Here is a 17,090-nt window from a genome sequence, read left to right on the forward strand (position 1 = left end):
TATAGCTATACGGGAGACGATTGGCCCTTGACATCGGATTGCCTTGGGTCGCGAGTTATATAGGCGATCATCCGTCCGCGTGCGAGCACCTGGCAAGTATTCCATACGGCAATTGCAATTGTGTAACGCTTCGAAAGGACGGACACTTGTACAGTCGAACTCAGCTGCTGCAGAAACCGATCACACATACACCATGGACTCCACATCCACATCTACATCCGCTCTACGCAAACCCCGGCCCCTCGCAATCCGCCCCGGCTCCCGCCGCACCCACTCCAAACGCGCCCCCAAACGCTCCTCCCCACCCTTCCTCCCCCCCTCCTACATCTCTCCACCCTCCGCCTCCGCAATCCTCTCCGCATCCTCCATCGCGCGGAAAATCAGCCTGAGGTTTCCGTATGCGGAGGTCTGTGTCGGGGAAAAAGGGTTGAGGTTGGTTAACCTGTATTTGGATTATTTGTTGAGGCGGATATTGGGTGCGGCGGCTAAACACCAGGTGGAGACGGGAATTGGGGTGAGGGGGGTTACGGAGGGGCTTAAGATGGTTTTGCCGGACAGGGTTGCGAGGGAGGCATGTGCAGACGGAGAAGCAGAACTCAAAACCTACCTTGGCGCAAATATCGAAGATGACCTCACTCCCTCTCCTTCTCCTTCAACTGGAGATGTTGAGGACGTTTTCGACGTCCAGAAAGCGTGGGAGTACGCGCGGTTGAAGTGTATGATCTACTCCACCATCGGCGACGTAGAGGAGGAATACGTCAACTTCATCCTCGGCCCCGAACACGCTCTTCCCCCCGCCAGCGAGCCAACGGGTCCGAACGACATCACCCCCGCCGCCGCGATCTTTTTGACTGCCGCACTCGAACTCGTCGGCGAGAACCTCCTACTCACCGCGATCCGCGCAGCCCGAAACCGCGTCCGTTCCGCGAATAACTTGCAATTCATGGGTGCAGAAGGCGGCGGTGTGCAATTTTTCATCGAGGAGCAGGATGTCGCCAAAGGCGCCACGAGCTCCGACGAGAAAGCAAAGCGACTCTGGGCTGATTTCGTGGAGGACTCGCATAACGCCATCCCGACCGTGACGAGCTCTGTGGTGAGGAAGGAGCCAGAGGTTGTACCTCTGAGGCCGGCGGGGTTGAGTCCGATTTTTGAGGAGGCGGGGACGTTTGAAGGGGTGGGTGTTGGCGTAGGTGTGGGTGCGTTGCCTAGTCCACCGATTTCTGCGCATTCGAGTGGGAGTCTGGGTCAGCAGAAACAGTTTGTGGGGCAGCAGACGCTTCAGGTTCCGGGGATTCAGTTGGCGCCGCCGACGCCGGGGAGTGAGGAAGGTCCTTTGACCCAAAGTCAGGGTCAACTCGCTGGCGGTCGTGGTACGGGTCTCGGATTCGATTTCGGTGGTTTCCGCGACGCGCTTGGTGGGTGCGAGGCCTCCGCAGGGGGGATGAGGGAAAGCGGTATGTTCGAACCCATCCGGGATTCAATTTATCGCGGACCAGTGGAAGGAAGTGTCGATGCTGCATTCACCGAGATGGAGAATGACTTGAGGGGACAGCAGGCCGTTGTCACGGATGAGCATATGGAGGAGGAAGTGTTTGTTAGTACGAGTAATGATTTGGTTGAAGGGGAGCCTGTGACGCCCGTGATGCAGACTGGTCCGTTCGTTCATCAACACGATTCAGACTATGTTCCGTATCGGAAGAGCTCGATTGTGGTCTCGGATGCGGATTTGGAGAGCGAGGGCGAGAGGCTCCGACAGCATAGTTTTGCGAGTCTCGTGGGAAGTGATGAGAGGAGACCGAGTGCGATTGATAGTGAGATGACGGAGAGTGATGTGGAGGATGTACAGGTTTTCACGGCACACGTTGCGAGCATCGCGAAGGCGGAGGTTACACTCTCTCCCTCCGGTGCGAGGACTGTGAGTTCGCATCGGTCTAGTGATAATGATTTGCGGGAACATCATCGTGGGCATGGGTTTGTTCAGGATTCGCCGACGATTGTTAGGACGATGAGTCGGAGTCGGGATACTGTTGACAGGCCTTTATCGCCGACGCTTTCTGAGCGCTCGTGGAAGAGTCCGACGAAGAGTATTAAGATGTTGCTGAAGCGTTCGCCTGAGCTTAACGGGGAGGAGTGGGGCGCGGACATGCGGAGATCTGGATCGAGTTCTAGTTTGGGGAGGAAGAGTGTGTTGGAGGTAGACGAAACACCCGAGCAAGCCGCGAAGAGGTTGGAGTTTGAGGCACTATTGGCTGCGGACGAGACGAAGAAGATTACGCTGAATATTGGGGAGTTGAAGAAGATTGAGACGCAGAAATTGTCGACGAGTCCGAGGCAGATCCCGAGGAGTCCGTTGGCTGTTGCGGAGGAGGATGATGATGATCCGTTTGTGGACTCGCTGAGGAAAGTACGGGCGGCGCCGACTGAGAATCTTGCCAAGTTTATTCGCAGTACTGGGCCGGACGGGGAGGTTATCAGCCATGAGGTTGTCGTGACATCACCGATCATCTCTTCGCCGGGTACGCCGAGATCTGTTCCGCTTATTGCGCCGCCTACGGTGGTTAATCCCATCCCGTCGCCGGCATTGCAAAGTCTCAGTCCCAACCGTACTGCGCCGAAACGTTCGATTGCGGAGATTCGTGCCGCAGCTGGCCTCGCACCTCGTGAGCCAACTGTGCAAAAGCGCGAGTTGACATATGACTTGGCCGACTTCCTGCGGAGCACCGATCCTACAAATCTCAAACCAGCGGATCTTGCAGGGCCGAGTAAGACTAGTCCCGCTAAGAAGCAGGTCTCCTTCACGCATGATACCGCTACGTTGGCTAGTGCTAGCGCGGAGACGGATTCTTTGTCGAGTGTGCCTACGTTCGGGAGTAATAGCTTTTACCAGGCGAAGCGGATTTCGGAGGATGCGAAGACGACGAGCTCGTCCGTGGCGACGACACCTATTTTGGCGCAAAGTACTGGCAATCCGAACTCGCCGTCGTTGAAGTCCACGAAGTCGATGTCCCAAAGTGTTCACGGTTCGCCGGCGTCGACCTCATCTAAGCGATTCGCGAACAAGTCAAGGATGCCGCAGAATCGCAATATGGTTCCACGGGCGCCGACTAAGGACCTGGAGGAGGACGAGAATGATTCTGCGATGGACAGTGACGAAGAGTTATTTGGGGAGTATTCGAGGAAGCCAAGGAAGCTTGCCTCGAAAGATGAGAGTTTGGCTGACTTCTTGAAGGAGATGCCATTGCCCTCATCTTCGTCACGAGCCTTGCCGACGCCGGTTGCAGAACCAGTGAAGAAGAGCAAGGGGCTGTTTGGGTCGAGAAGAGGAAAGAACGACTCTCCGAATAAGTCGAAGAGTCAGCCGCTCGTCTCACCCAGTGCAGAGGTGATGTTGGGGCGTTTCAAGTAATTGCCATGGGGGCTTCACGCTGGAAGTGAGGTTTTTTTGTTTTTTTTGGGAACGGGGAGTTTCTTTTCGAGATATCTTTCGCATAATCACATAATTGATGTATACGTCTTGTCTTTACATGAAGTTGTCTATCAGGAAGCATGACTCTGGAGAGGAATGTAAGGAAATATGATTGTCCTGCATTATGACTTCTCGAACTCAAGCAAGGTCAGACGTTTTCAGCAAGGTTAGACGTTTTCTCAGCAGTCTTTGACTCTTGCTCTTTCTTTAGGTCTGCCTCAATACTTCCGATGACACCCCTAATGTAAGCAGTCGCAAGCTTGACTTTCGCTGGGTCTTCTGTGCTTCTCCTCAAAAGCTCACGCAACGCAAGAAGCTTGTCCAGGTGTTCTCTGTGGAATAGGGAACACCTCCGATTTCCACCAGTATGAGCCTTTCGACAGAGCTTGCACACTTCAAGCCACTCAAATCGGAGAGGGCATTCTCGAAGGGCGTGCTTTCCAGAACATGCATTGCACGTGCGGAATGTTGCCCTATGCTGCTGGATGAACTGCGATTGCTGCAGGGCAACCTTCGTGGGCCCGGCTGGTATCACATGTGGCATTGGCATCATAGCAGCTCCAGCGTGCTGTGCTGGAATCGCAGGATGATTGGGTTTGCGAAAGCCCATCCTCTGTTGCATGATCTGGTACTGCTGCCATTCAACGCTGCCAACGACCTCGTGAGGTGCAAGAGGACGCATGCTGTAGCCAGGGTTTGTATCATAGCGGCTAGTCCCATACCGGTACGCGAGTCCAGGCTGTGGGACCTGTTGGTGTGCCGGAAAAACTGACATGTGAACCGGGGTTGGCCCGGGCCCTGCTCTGGGTACGGGAACAGATGCGGGTACGGGTGCAAGTGCGGGTACGGGTGCAAGTGCGGGTGCAAATGCTCGTACAGGTGCTGGTGTGTGTGTTGGTATGTGTGCTGGTATGGGTGCCGGTGCCGGTGCCGGTGCTGGCGGCTTTCTCTCCCCGTGGGCCATAGGAGCCGTTTTGGCGGCAAACGGTAGACCCTGGGTAGCCCCTGAGGTGCGCTCGAGGAATTCCGATTTACTAGGTCCACTCTCACTCCGGTTTGTGAGCAAGTCCTTCAAGTTGTCGGGGTCAAGTTCCACTTCGTCATCGCTAGGTTCGCTTTCCTCGGCTCCGTCGTTGACGTGGAAATCGCTATCCTCAGGGTCGAGTTTGCGTCTTGAAGATAGGTTATCCTCGTCATCCAGCACACCATATTCCTGAGGCTTCTACGTAGAGGAATTAATGGTTGATAATCGGCAATCATATCATTACTTACCGTACGCTTCCTCTTCCCGCGTCCTAAGTCCGTCTTCTCTTGTGCTTTCAATGCAGCAGCGGTGTCTTGTCTTTCCTTGATAATATCGTCCCAGAATGACTGATCCTGAACCTCCGGCGTGTCCCGGCCATCCGCGGTGTTGTCGTTTGCCCAAACTCTTGCAAAAGAAAATGACTGGCCAGCATCAGTTCCATTTTTCTCTTCACTGACATCCTCAACCCGGTTCCTGTCCAGTAGCTTCTCGATTGCAGCATCGTCATACACAATATCATTCTCGCCATCATCCTCGAAAAGAGATTTGGCACCGTATTGAAGTATAGTCTCCACATCAATTGTCTCTTCCTCGCTGTGATCCATGCGCTCGATGATCAGGTGATCGAGCACAAGTTTCTTTTTCCCGATCTGCAGAATCTTCTCTTCCGCAGTGTTCCTTGTCACCAACGAAAGCACGAGCACTTTCTTCTTTTGCCCAATACGATGGGCACGAGCGAGTGCTTGCATATCCTGATGCGGGTTGAAATCGGGATCAAAGATAATGATCGTATCGGCACTTGTCAGGTTGATTCCGACTCCTCCAGCTCGCGTCGACAAGATGAAGGAGAAAACATCAGAATCAGGCGCGCTGAACTCGTCAATAGCTGTTTGTCTTTCCAGGGAATCCGAGCTACCGTCAAGACGACGGAAGGAATAGCCCTTCTGTCGGAGCCAATCCTCGATGATGTCGAGCATAATGACGAACTGAGAGAAGATGAGGACTCGGTGTCCTTTCTCCTTAAGTTTCGGCAGCATCACATCGAGAAGCTTAAGTTTTGCACTGGCTTCTGTGAGATTACGAAGTTCAATCTCCGGACCCACTCCTTTCTCCTCGATATTGGGATCAAATAGGTACGGATGGTTGACAGTCTTCCTCAACTGCATCAGCATATTGGTCAATTTCCCTCGGTTCTTAACCTTTGTTGAGCCATTGCTCTGCCCTGCAATGATCTTGAGAAGTTCCGCATTCCTGGATAAGATTGACTTATACACTTGCTTCTGCAGTGAAGTCATACTGAGAGGAACGATTACTTCGAGCTTCGGCGGTAAGAATTTGAGCGCTTGTTCTTTCGTTCGTCGCAGGAAGTATGGCTTGAGCATTTCGTGAAGCCCCAATAGCTTCTCAGAATTCATCTCTTCATACTGGTCCTCTAGAGCCTGAGCCTTGATTTGTTTGGGATGCAGGAAGTGAAGGAGATTGAACAGTTCCCGGATATTATTCTGAAGGGGTGTGCCCGTCAGCAACACTTTATGATGAGTCTTCACACCAAGGAGCATCTGATACAGCTGGGTTTCGTCACCCTTCAAACGCTGCCCTTCGTCCACTACCAAACACTCCCATTTGAAACGACGGAAAAACGATCCGTCTTCCAGGGGGGTTTGGTAACTGGTAATTACCACATGGCACTTCAAGTTCTTTTCGGCATTGATCATCTCATACTCCTGCACCAGCTCGCGCTTCTCCTTATCTCCGTAGAAAGCACAAACTCTCAAACCTGGTGCCCACTTCTCAAACTCGCGCTTCCAATTTGGTACGGTCGAGTTCGGAGCAATGATCAGAAAAGGTCCTGCATCATATCGCTGATGCAACACGGCGAGGAATGAAACAATCTGAATTGTTTTACCGAGACCCATCTCGTCAGCGAGAATGGCAGGATGTTGTTCGACCCACTTGTAATACAGCCAATTCAACCCTTCCATCTGATGCGGCATCAGTTCACCGCCCTTGACAATTTCAGGTTGTTCCGTGATCTCCAGTGCCTTGAAGTCGGTCGACGGATCCGGTCGCATTTCCGTGGTTAAGCGTGTACCGATGCTGATATAGTGGCCCCGCACATGCTCTCTGTACGCTCGCGCAAAGTCTTCCCACCGCTCTGAGTCTTTGGGAGGTACGAAGTCCCATGTAACATCAACATAATTCAAGCCCTTCCATTTGATAAACGCCGTGCGAACTTGATTAACAGCAGCCAGTTCTTCCTCTTCATTCTCGAAGTCCATATCATCGCGAGTCAATTCAGCATCCCCTTCGTCGTCGCCGTAGAGCACATCCAACACTACTTCGACACGCAGGTATTCCTCTGGTACTGCTTGCGCAATGTCTTGTACAGGGGCATGCCACTTCGAATCAAAGTTCTTTTGCTTTCGGCCAGCAACACCTGAGAGCCAGTATGCTGAAACCCACTGCACGTGATGGTATGACTTATCGGCAAACTTGACAAGGTATTCCTTGCCCAGGATAGCTTCATCGCCCTCTGCTTCTTCTTTTCCAGGCAGGGGTCGCCAGGCGACGACAACATCAACGTCGAGCACATTTTCCAAGCAGTCTTTGCACTTCCACCCGTTAGATTTGTAGATCTCAAGATTAGGGAGCACGGCTGCGGCTTTATCGTCGAAACCGTCATCTTCGATCTTGACATGACGTGGAATATGCTCTGGATGATAGGCGCAGCAACATCGAGTGCACCGGAACATAATTCCCTCTGCCTCGTTGACCTTCAGCTTACCGGGCTCACCAAGGCATTCCGCACACTTTGTTTCAGCACCACACCCACAGCACCGCCCTGTGTAAATACCTTGCGTCGTGTTATTCACGCACCGCGCACACCGCAAGATACAAGCTTCCGTGACACCGAAATCATGCCACGACACAAGATCCTTACGACTTCCCGGCTGTCCAAGGCACGCTTCGTGGTAACAGTCCGAACAACCTTGACAGTAAACCAACGGCCCATTGCCGGACGAATGGTTGCATTTCGCGCATATCTGGTTATGTGCGAGACCGAAGGGACCATCAGTCGCAACACGAGCAAAGAATTCTTCCCTTTTGGCTGGACCTTGTGGTCTCCATCGGGGAGCAGAGGAGGTTTCCCGTGAGACCTCAACGTAATCTTCTTCGACGCTGGCCTCCGAGTCGTATGTGTCAACGTACTTGTTATTCCCAACTCTTGCGCGATCTGATTTTCGTGTAGGTTCAACCTGTGCCCTTTTCCGCTTGCGAAGAGGCCGTTCGTCTTCGCTCGACGCCAGTAGCTCATCATCCTCTCCAACGTCAGCGTACTGCAGTGCACGGTGCGTACCCACACCACTCGATCGTGTGCTGACCCGTAGACTAGATCTTTGTGCTGACCCGTTCACTGAAGCACCGCGAACCTTAGCAAGCGAGCGAAGCCTTTTCCGCCGTAATCCCAACTTGGAGTTGGAGGCTGTGATTTCGTCGAAAGAGTCATTATCTTCTGAGCTGTTCCCATTATTGCGAAAATGATCGAGTGCTTCCTGGTGATTCCCGTATGCACTCAGCTTTCCCGCTGGTAGATCGATCTCCGTGCCATTCGCGAGCCGTACACGATATCCAGATTCCGAGATCGTCTCCAGGATTTTCCAAATGGTTCCTTCGTGCTCGTCCAACGTATACTCCGCGCGCTGCTCCTCCGTTAGAGCTGGTGGTTCAATCACCGCCAACAACTCCCCCTCTCCATCGTTGCCGTCGATCTCCATTGCTTCCGCTGGCGGAACATCCTCCTCGCCTTCGATGCTCGCTTTTTGCAGCAGGGTTGGGGGCGCAGGTTCCGCATCGTCCATCGGCTGATCAACGTTCTCGGTGGTGGGTAAAGGTGTGTTGTCCAGAACAGACCTCGCGAGGCTTTGGGCGTCCTCGGGTACCATTGCTGGATCTTCTTCGGTGGCTTCGGGAGTGCCGAGTTTGAAATAGTCCATGAGAGACATCGTCGGTAATCGCGGGTATCAGCCGCACTCTTGCGGCGATCTGATGAACCCGGAAGATTGCAACACGAATCCTATAAACAGCTTTGTATGACAGCCCAAAGATCAATCGATGAGCTGGCCCGTACCGACGGTTGTCGAAAACAAGGTTCGCTCGGCCTAAATTTCAAATTACAGCACTTTGAACAGACGCGTCGCGCGCTGAACCGGCAGTGTACGAAGCCTTGCATGAAGCCAGGTGAACTTGAGCAGGGACAGCGTAGATGTTGCGAAGGCAATGGTTCCCTTCAATCTGTCTTATTTGAAGTTCTCTAGAGCTGACGACGTGTTCGCCGCTGCTTCCAAGGTAAGGTGTCATTGCTCCACATAAACGGACACAAGCAACCACGCTCTCAACATACACAACACGCCTCTCGTCGATATCTTACACTTCCCTTGGTCCAGCATCTCTTTTATTCGCCTTTTCCCCGCCTATTTCCCATTCTGCAAATCCGGCACCCTCAAGATCTCCCGTCCCTCATTCTCAGTATGCTGCTGAATCTTGTTCAACACACTCGACTTCTGCAGCCTCTCTGGCACAGGCCTCTTCGGGTTCTGCGTAGCCCAGTAGTAGATATCCCAGTCTGCCTCGTCGAGGAGTTTGTCGTATTCGTGAAGTTCGTCGGCGGAGAGGGTGTCAAGGTTTTTCTTTGCGAAGGTGGAGAGAAGGAGTTCCGTTTCGAGGATACCGCGCTGTGCACCACCAGTTAGTCTCTCGAGAGTTTGGGAGGAGCAGGTTGGAGCTGAGGTACCTTGCGGGATTGGTAGAGCATTCTACGACGCTTCTGCTCGATACTCTCTCCGTGTCTCGGCACCGGCGCATGCGGCTTCAAACTGTCAAGGTCCGGCTCGATGATCCTCTGCCTCTCCGCACCCAACGGAAACGGATCACCACCAGTCAGTCCCTTCCCAGCCTCAACCTCGACCCTAGTAGTCTTGGCCTCCAATTCCTTCACGTCGGGAGGCGGGGCACGGACATTGCCAGCATCTGGACCAGGAGCCATGGGGAAGGGGGACTTGGACGATCCAGGGACTTCACGGAGGTGAACGGGCTCCTTCTGTTGGTCGACGTTCTTCTTGCTGCCCTTGAAGGTGGGATCATCGGGGAACTCGGAGGAAGCACCAGTGCGGAGGGGCGAATTGGAGGAGGTGCCGACCTTGGAGGGACCAGAGTTGAAGCGGAGAGCGGTGGCCTGGATGGGACGAACTGCCAAGAGGCGACGAGCGAAGTTTTGGCGAAGCATTTTGTTCTGAGTGTTTGTGAATGTTCGAGGACGAATTCGCCTGCGGATCGAAGGATATATATCGGTGCCTGGATGAGTACCCGTACATCTTACATCATGTACGCACCCGCTCCCCAGGTCGGGAGGGATGTGCCGTGAAGCTTTTTGCCAGCAGATCAGATGAATTTCTACAGCTTTCCTAACTTTTGCAAGGCAAAAAGACGATGACCCTTGGAGCGAGCTCGACCAGGCGTTCTGTCACGTGAGCTGCTGGCAACTGCAGGACGTGCACGTGCAGCGAAGCGTAACGAGACAATCTATACGTGCGAATAGCTGAGCTCGAGCTTGTACGCGGATCAAGATGCCTAAGGTAAGCCGTTCACCTGTACCAGTGACCTCGGGTCTTTTGCCAACGCGTATATCATCTAGTTTTACTGCGATTACTGTGATGTCTATCTCACACACGACTCCGCTTCAGTAAGAAAGGCACACAATACCGTTCGTTACCGCTTCTTGACCTCTCCTCTCAAACATATTAACCGCGTGACAGGGTCGCAACCACCTTAACAACGTCCGCGACTACTACCAAGAGATCGGCCATGAAAAAGCCCAACAAGTAATCGACTCCATCACATCCTCATACGAACAATCCGGTCTCCCTGGTCTACCGCCATTCCCAATGCCAGGAATGCCTATGCCAGGAGGGTTACCATTTCCTCCACCACCAGGAGGTTTACCTTTCCCGCCCCCAGGAGCACCCGGAGCACTACCCTTCCCGCCGCCTGGAGGATTACCATTTCCGCCGCCTGGTGCGCCAGGCGCATTGCCTTTCCCTCCACCGGGAGCACCAGGGGCTTTGCCCTTTCCGCCGCCGGCGGGCATGCCGTTACCTGGGATGCTTGGAATGCCAGGGATCCCGGGAATGGTTGCGCCGCCGGGGATGCCAGCGATGTCAAGTGCGCCGGGGTTCGGAGCGCCTCCAGGTGTGGGTAGGGCGCCGGGAGCTTGAGTTGCTGTGATGAAACGTGTTTTGTGAGTTAAAGATATCCGGTTTGTCGGAAGTGCAGGAGTGCTTGAGGAGGTCAGAGAAGTTGGTTGGTTTAGGAAGTTCAAGTGAACACGGTACTTTCGAGAGGTGCCTCCGGTGCTATGAGCATAATATTTGGAACGGAAGCCCAGAAGGAGGTCGTTCTCTCGTTAAAAGGTTTGGAAGACGATTGAAATTGGGCGCGGTAAAGAGTCCCCGGATAGCCTGACGCGACCGACCGTCGCGATCGTACCGCTACGTTCAGGAGTACAAGATACAAATATACCCATCAAACATGTTTGACTTCATAAGCCTTCCCCTCTTCAACGAAAAGAAGGTGTGGCTGCTGCATCCCCAGCGGCAGCCCTGCGCTACGGCCCAACTTCACACGCGGACCGCAGCGGACCTTTAGGCGATGAGTAGAGAGATCAATGAAGATGTCCGAACAACCATTGCGAGTTGGAATCATTGGCACTGGGGTAAGCCCCGTAGTAGGGCTGCTGTCTGCATGTGCTTACTAAGACTCTCGCAGATCTTCGCCAGTAAACGTCATCTTCCAGCTTACCAGAAACTACCAGCGGAGTACAATGTCGTAGCATGTGCGAACCGGACGATCTCCAAAGCTGAGTTGTTCGCCGAGAAGGTCATCGATCTAGCAAGTCGATTCTTTATGTGATGCTTACAGGTTGATGACAGGCTAATATCCCTTCCACTCATGTCTTCTCCTACCTGGACGAACTGATCAGGTGTCCTGATGTTGACATCGTCGATGCTCTCCTACCCGTCAGCTCGAACCTCGACACGGTTCTAAAGGCGGTTGAGGTTGGTAAACCGATCATGATCGAGAAACCACTTGCGCACGATCTCGCCGATGCTCGCGAACTTGTCAAGGTATGCGCTTCAACCGACATCCCAGTTCTCGTCGCAGAGAACTGGTCCTACCGTGAGGCTATCCCAAAGATGAAAGCGGCCGTCGAGAAGTGTGGTGAGGTTGTTGGTTTCGAGTATGTGCAGAGCATCCCATTCCGACCCGATAACCCCTACCTGGGCACTGCTTGGCGTGCGACCCCTTCTCACGTCGGTGGATTTCTGTCTGACGGCGGCGTCCACCAAATGGCTTTCCTCACAGGTGTACTAGGGCAGGTTGAGCGTGTCAGTGCCTTCACCCGTCAAATCAAGAAGGAGAACGGAACGGTTGATACAGTCAAAGCTACCATGCAACTGAAGAGCGGAGTCATTGGGACATATGGGCTTGATTTCGCTTCTGCGCAACCCGGGACAGGGTATTTTAGGATTCATGGGACGGAGGGCACGGTTGAGTACCGGTTTACTGATTTTACATTGTCCTACACCTCTGCTGCGTCGCCGGGCGAGCCTGAGGTGGTTGTGACTGGAAAGGAGGAAGACGACGTGAAGAATGAATTCGAGAACTTTGCGGAGGCGGTGCGGACGAGAGATAAGACCCTGCTAAAATGCACGGTAGAAGACGCATTTCACCATTTTGCCGTCGTTTGTGCGATGGTTGAATCGGGTGAGAAGAATGGGGAGAGTGTGGCTGTTCCTCAACCTTGAGGCAAATTTGAATTACCCATGACCAATGGGTATACGAGCTGAGCTCAAGCGCGGGCATAGACAGGTTCTTAGGTAAGCAAGGACACTGCATAAAATCAGACCACCAAATACAATAAAGAAGTCGTCATGTTCTCAGCCTGTTTTCCCGCTTTCGTGTCTCTGCGCCTATCTCGACTGTTTGTTGTGGACAGCTGTGGGGCACCAACATCCCTATCCAGCCCAGACCCCTGTAACCGGAGGCGAGCTCGCTCATGCGACCAATTGACACGGCATGGTACGACTAGGTAGAACTCAGCCTCTGCAGTGTCAGACCTTATTTACCTAACTTCTACTGCCATGGAAATAAATGAACAAAGAAAGACCACCCACTCCGGATCCGCGGACGACGGGACACCCCATCCAACCCCATCGCAATCCCCAAAGGGAACCCCGATCCGCACCCGCGCCCTCAATTGTCCAATTGCCACAAACGCGAACACGGCACGCACGCGTTTCCTTTATCCCCCCACCTCCTCCTCTTTGTGCACAATCCCGCCCAACGGTACATGCACGCACGTCCCCCGGTTTGCTTTGTTCAATCGGTGATCGACTTATTGAATTTCCCCATTGAGCGTCCGTGCACTGCAGATGACAGCTGTGCTGGTGCAGGTGACTTGGCTCGTGCGCGTGGTCGATCAACGAGGCTACACTTACCAGGACGATCAGGACGTCACTGCTTGTCGTGAGAGAGAGCGCATAAACGGAGGGTAAAAAAAATCCTTTTGCAAATTGAATTGATGTCATCAATCATATGTCATTATCCAAAATATCATCACGAACCAACAACAGCTAACTCCGACCATCCCCACTCCCACTCCCCATTGCAATTGCGTCACCCAGATTGCCGAATAGCCGTGTAGAATATCCGCAGAACCAGCTGCGAATCCATCATGATAACCCGAAAAACAAAGGCCGTAAACGTATCAAAGACCCGTAGAAGCAAACAAAAACGCTGAAAACAAAACACCATGTGAGTCCAAATGAAAACGCCGACCGTTCGTGCCCTTTTCCCCATCACACTTCCTGTAAATGTTCCCTCAAGCCTCAATAGCACCCTCCTCCCCCTTCTCATTCACCTCCTCAACAACACTCGATAGCTCACTAGCATCACTCCCCTTCCTCTCCTTCGCCATCATCCTCGCCAACCTCTTCTCCTCCTCCGCCTTCTTCTTCGCCTTCGAACTCCCACTCGGAGCGACCGCCGAACAGATCTTGTGTGCATGGCTCGCATCAAAATTCTGGAAGACGAGGTCGACAACTTTCTTCGCGTCGGTGATCTTCTTTTTGGGAGCGCGAGACTTTGCTTTCGTCTTAACGGGACTGGCTTGAAGCTGGACCTGAGTCTGGATAGGGGTTTCGGGGGCGAGGGAAGTGGAGATGGGAGCAGCGGTAGAGACTCCACGACGGGGAGAAACTTCCTGGCTCGTCCACCCACCCAGATTCAATGCCGGAGTACTCATTGCCCTCGGCAACACCGTCCCCTCCGTACCAGTAGTAGCAGGAGCAGCAGGAGCAGCCGTAGGCGCAAGATTGTAGTTGGCAGGAAACAACCCGCCTTGTTGCTGCTGCATCAAATCCGCGTAATCGATCGGTGGCGAGGGGTACACAGTGCTCTGATGCGTCAAGATCCTCAGACTGTACTCCGGGATCTGGAAGTGTTCTTCCACAGGACTAGAGTTGAACTGCTCTCCGTATGTTTGCGCCATGGCGGGAGGAGGAGCAGGAGCAAAGTGACCCTGGTTCATATCGTAGTTATCCGGGAACATCACCGCCGCACCGGTAGCGCTGAACGGATCTTCGCCCGCATTCATCGGGACCATGCCAAAGTGGTTGATGGAAGTGTAAGGCAATTCAGCCGGCACAGGCATGTACTCACTAATCTCATGCCTCTGCACCTGCTGATATGGACTGTCGAGGCCATACTCAATTCCCATCGGATTGGCACAGATTCTCTTTGTTGGCGTACCCATCATATCACCTCCTCCCCAGGTAAAGTCGGCAGTCATGGGTGTTGCGAACCCCATCATGACAGGAGAAGAATCAGAATCCGCGAAGACCTCATGACTGCGTTTCCGGGACATGGGTTGTGGCTCGAAGGTTCCGGAGAGCGGAGAGACTTGGCCGGAGGTGGGGAGGGTGTAGCGTTGGTATGCGGAGGCCAGATCCAATGGAGCCGCCAAGGGCCCTGGATGTCCACGGTTTTGGCGACGACGGGACATGGGAGAGGATGGTTGTTGGCGGGGCATGTCGTAGGGTGCCGAAGAGGTTTTAGTCATGGGCTGGGATTGGAGGTGGAAGTAGGGTTGCTCATGGTGATCTTGGTAGGAGTCGTTTGCGGGCAACTGGAGACTCCTCCATTGGTTTTGCTGGGATGTATGCGTGGCAGTAGCCATATCGAGGTTGTAATGCGTACGCGGGGTGTCTGGAGCGATTGGCGATGAAGTGAGATCAGAGTGATACTCGCTGCGATCGAGCTGCAACTCGGGAAGAGGCGGCGAAGAAAAGGTGGTGGTTGCGGAAGCCAGGTTTGCTATGGCTTGCTGGTGCTCCAGCAACTGGTGTGCGGTCCTGTCTATCAGCGTGGCGGTCAAGGGTTGTATGCTGCTGGCATGGGCACGGAGCCGGGGGCCATAGCAGATATAAGGTTGCAGGCGGGCAGGGTGTACCTCCTCCCTCTCGGTGTCTCGTCGCGGATCGCAGGTCCGTGCGCGCTCATTCGACGTGGCACTAGTGTTAGGGGCAGCTGTTGAGTCGAAGTCGATGTCCGCTAGCGGTGGCGCGCAAAAAGGAAGAGAAGGACGGGGTCTCGCCGTTTTGGCCAGTGCCGACCCAGCCTGCTGGTGCTGGTGCTCTTGATCGAAGCGTGACGAATCAAAGCCTATTGCAATTGGTGTTCCCGGGCCCGATGAGGCGCCGTCCAACTCCGGTGAACCGCGGCCGATGGTGGAGGTCATGTCGTGGGCGTATGTGTTTGTAGATCCTCCTCTCTTTCAGTGCCTTCAAATGCCTATCGCAGATGTTGCTCTCTTGTAGCTTTCGGGAAACCCAAGGGAGTATATGACGAGAAGCGCTTGCGAAGAATGTCGATCACTCCTGAGTCGGATCCCTTCTCTTCAGGCGAAAGTCTGGGTGACAGAAGATGTGAAACCGGATGTCAACGCGTCCGTGCGTACGTGGTGCTTGACGTTTAACGTGGAAACGCTTTGTAAGTGTAGAAGCAGGAATTCGAGAAGCGAAATGGAAGAGGAGAGTGCTACGTTGTCCGCTCAATTGAGCTAGATATACCCTGCCTTCTCCTAGATCCACTCCTCGAGTGTCCCGAGGAGTGCGCTCCGCCCCAACAGGGTGTAGTACCCTTGGGATTGGGTAAGCGAGACCACGAAGGCTGGCCACCTACACCCACCCCACTACAATTCGTTCTACTGCAGCTGAGGAGTACCTTCTCGGTATCTTCTCGAGCTCGATGATCTACCAAGCAAGTCCGCGCACGAACCCGAAAAGTGGACTAACCAGCCCCCCCTCCCCGCGGCCCCGCCCGTTGTGCGCGCGCAGCAAAATAGGAAAGAGGAATCTGTCGATCGCGGAGGGAGGCTGGTGCGTGCGCTGGCAGCCGTTGCGACGCAGAACTGTGGAAATGGACGGAAGGACTAGAGATGAAAAAAATGGAGGTCCGTGCGCATCGTGGATCGGAGGGAGATAAGACGCCTTGTTGCAATTGGAATATGCATTGGAGGGGGGGGTGGGTCCGCGGAGACGGCAGCGGCAGGACTTCGGGAGACCCCAGCTACGTCGCCAAGCCTGGATGATACGAGAGATCAGGCCATGCGCATTGGCCCCACCCCCACCCAGACTTCAGCGCGCTCGCTCGTCCCTCCTGCAGGCCTGTACCGTAAGCGAAGCTGAAAAGGGCCGTTTTGTGCGTCTAGCCGAAGATGGTTTAGCGTGCTGCGTTTCCTCTGGCTCTGACGTCGGCGCGGCGAAAGGCCCAAAGGTGGAGCCGCGGTTCCGAGATGTGCCTGGAATGTTCTGACCACGCGATCGGTAGTCAGAGGGTGCCCGATCCGTGGAGCTGAAAGCCCTTGACCGCCATGCCAGGCTTCTCGCCTGCGCTTCACCAAGAAATGTAGTCTTCCTCCCCGTCATCGAGGACCGCCACGGTATGATAATTGCTATTTATTCTGGGAACTATCCATATGTGTTAGAACCTCATTCCATCCGATCTTGCCCCTTCGCTCCTAATCTAATTCCTAACTAATACTCTTCGTTCGCTATCACCATCGGCAGTTATGACTGGCTGAAAGGACCCTCCACCGGCGTTTGGGTAAATAGGATCCTTCCTCCTCAAGGCTGATTGATACACGCCCATCTCCACATGTCCACGCGATCGGTGATACAGTACACATCCCATGGCCCATCCTCACGAAACGTAAACCCGGGACCCGGTCATCGATCGATCTGGACTTCCTCCCGCGCGTGTTACCGACGTGGGTCCTCAATCCACCGGGATGCAAGACCATCCGAGCACGCAGGGAAACGTGTACGCCTTGAATTGCACGGTACAAGCCTGGTGCCATTGAGATCGGTGGGATCGAAAAAGTTGGGCTTTGTGAGAAATCAGGCATGGCAGTTGAAGCCGCGTGGTCATAGTATGGATACACATCTGTACGGTGGAGATAGCAAGTACCTTTGGAGTTGCGAC

The 17,090-nt window shown here is 53.8% G+C and overlaps 7 protein-coding genes across 7 annotated transcripts; 4 read left to right on the forward strand and 3 right to left on the reverse strand.

Annotated features, from left to right (window-relative positions):
* Nucleotides 1-320: 320 nt before the first annotated feature.
* On the forward strand, nucleotides 321-3,446 carry SAICODRAFT_29164 (uncharacterized protein). The gene has a single exon (XM_019167338.1). The coding sequence runs from the start codon at nucleotides 542-544 to the stop codon at nucleotides 3,404-3,406; it is 2,865 nt and encodes a 954-aa protein (XP_019026057.1). The 5' UTR covers nucleotides 321-541; the 3' UTR covers nucleotides 3,407-3,446.
* Nucleotides 3,447-3,614: 168 nt separating this feature from the next.
* Nucleotides 3,615-8,494, reverse strand: SAICODRAFT_23648 (uncharacterized protein; the record flags this gene model as incomplete). Its single annotated transcript, XM_019166713.1, has 2 exons — nucleotides 3,615-4,688; nucleotides 4,739-8,494. 2 exons carry the CDS (start codon nucleotides 8,492-8,494, stop codon nucleotides 3,615-3,617), a joined length of 4,830 nt encoding a protein of 1,609 aa, XP_019026058.1.
* A 483-nt stretch (nucleotides 8,495-8,977) lies between these two features.
* SAICODRAFT_45994 (DUF339-domain-containing protein) lies at nucleotides 8,978-9,348 on the reverse strand (the record flags this gene model as incomplete). Its single annotated transcript, XM_019168836.1, has 2 exons — nucleotides 8,978-9,223; nucleotides 9,283-9,348. Coding segments are annotated over 2 exons (312 nt in total), but the record flags the coding sequence as incomplete, so codon positions are not given.
* Nucleotides 9,101-10,013, forward strand: SAICODRAFT_196952 (uncharacterized protein). The gene has a single exon (XM_019166143.1). The coding sequence runs from the start codon at nucleotides 9,352-9,354 to the stop codon at nucleotides 9,910-9,912; it is 561 nt and encodes a 186-aa protein (XP_019026060.1). The 5' UTR covers nucleotides 9,101-9,351; the 3' UTR covers nucleotides 9,913-10,013.
* A 56-nt stretch (nucleotides 10,014-10,069) lies between these two features.
* SAICODRAFT_69593 (zf-U1-domain-containing protein) lies at nucleotides 10,070-10,987 on the forward strand. The gene is made up of 3 exons (XM_019170489.1): nucleotides 10,070-10,123; nucleotides 10,183-10,251; nucleotides 10,304-10,987. Exons 1-3 carry the CDS (start codon nucleotides 10,115-10,117, stop codon nucleotides 10,760-10,762), a joined length of 537 nt encoding a protein of 178 aa, XP_019026061.1. The 5' UTR covers nucleotides 10,070-10,114; the 3' UTR covers nucleotides 10,763-10,987.
* Nucleotides 10,988-11,199: 212 nt separating this feature from the next.
* On the forward strand, nucleotides 11,200-12,410 carry SAICODRAFT_76775 (NAD(P)-binding protein). The gene is made up of 3 exons (XM_019171038.1): nucleotides 11,200-11,259; nucleotides 11,313-11,423; nucleotides 11,477-12,410. The coding sequence occupies exons 1-3, from the start codon at nucleotides 11,212-11,214 to the stop codon at nucleotides 12,350-12,352; spliced, it is 1,035 nt and encodes a 344-aa protein (XP_019026062.1). The 5' UTR covers nucleotides 11,200-11,211; the 3' UTR covers nucleotides 12,353-12,410.
* A 698-nt stretch (nucleotides 12,411-13,108) lies between these two features.
* On the reverse strand, nucleotides 13,109-15,747 carry SAICODRAFT_69595 (uncharacterized protein). The gene has a single exon (XM_019170490.1). The coding sequence runs from the start codon at nucleotides 15,343-15,345 to the stop codon at nucleotides 13,429-13,431; it is 1,917 nt and encodes a 638-aa protein (XP_019026063.1). The 5' UTR covers nucleotides 15,346-15,747; the 3' UTR covers nucleotides 13,109-13,428.
* Between the last annotated feature and the right edge of the window lie 1,343 nt (nucleotides 15,748-17,090).

Source organism: Saitoella complicata (genome assembly GCF_001661265.1).
Source record: "Saitoella complicata NRRL Y-17804 unplaced genomic scaffold SAICOscaffold_4, whole genome shotgun sequence".
NCBI classification, from domain to species: Eukaryota; Fungi; Ascomycota; class Saitoellomycetes; order Saitoellales; family Saitoellaceae; genus Saitoella; species Saitoella complicata.

What these genes read in the sequence shown, in the direction of transcription:
- SAICODRAFT_29164 (XM_019167338.1), top strand. Translation starts at nt 542, where the DNA reads ATGGTTTTGCCGGACAGGGTTGCGAGGGAGGCATGTGCAGACGGAGAA.
- SAICODRAFT_196952 (XM_019166143.1), top strand. Translation starts at nt 9,352, where the DNA reads ATGCGGCTTCAAACTGTCAAGGTCCGGCTCGATGATCCTCTGCCTCTC.
- SAICODRAFT_69593 (XM_019170489.1), top strand. An exon ending in TAAGAAAGGCACACAATACC is followed by an intron (nt 10,252 to 10,303) that starts GTTCGTTACCGC and finishes ACCGCGTGACAG; the next exon opens with GGTCGCAACCACCTTAACAA.
- SAICODRAFT_76775 (XM_019171038.1), top strand. Translation starts at nt 11,212, where the DNA reads ATGAAGATGTCCGAACAACCATTGCGAGTTGGAATCATTGGCACTGGG. An exon ending in TTGGAATCATTGGCACTGGG is followed by an intron (nt 11,260 to 11,312) that starts GTAAGCCCCGTA and finishes AGACTCTCGCAG; the next exon opens with ATCTTCGCCAGTAAACGTCA. An exon ending in CTGAGTTGTTCGCCGAGAAG is followed by an intron (nt 11,424 to 11,476) that starts GTCATCGATCTA and finishes GGTTGATGACAG; the next exon opens with GCTAATATCCCTTCCACTCA.
- SAICODRAFT_69595 (XM_019170490.1), bottom strand. Translation starts at nt 15,345, where the DNA reads ATGACCTCCACCATCGGCCGCGGTTCACCGGAGTTGGACGGCGCCTCA.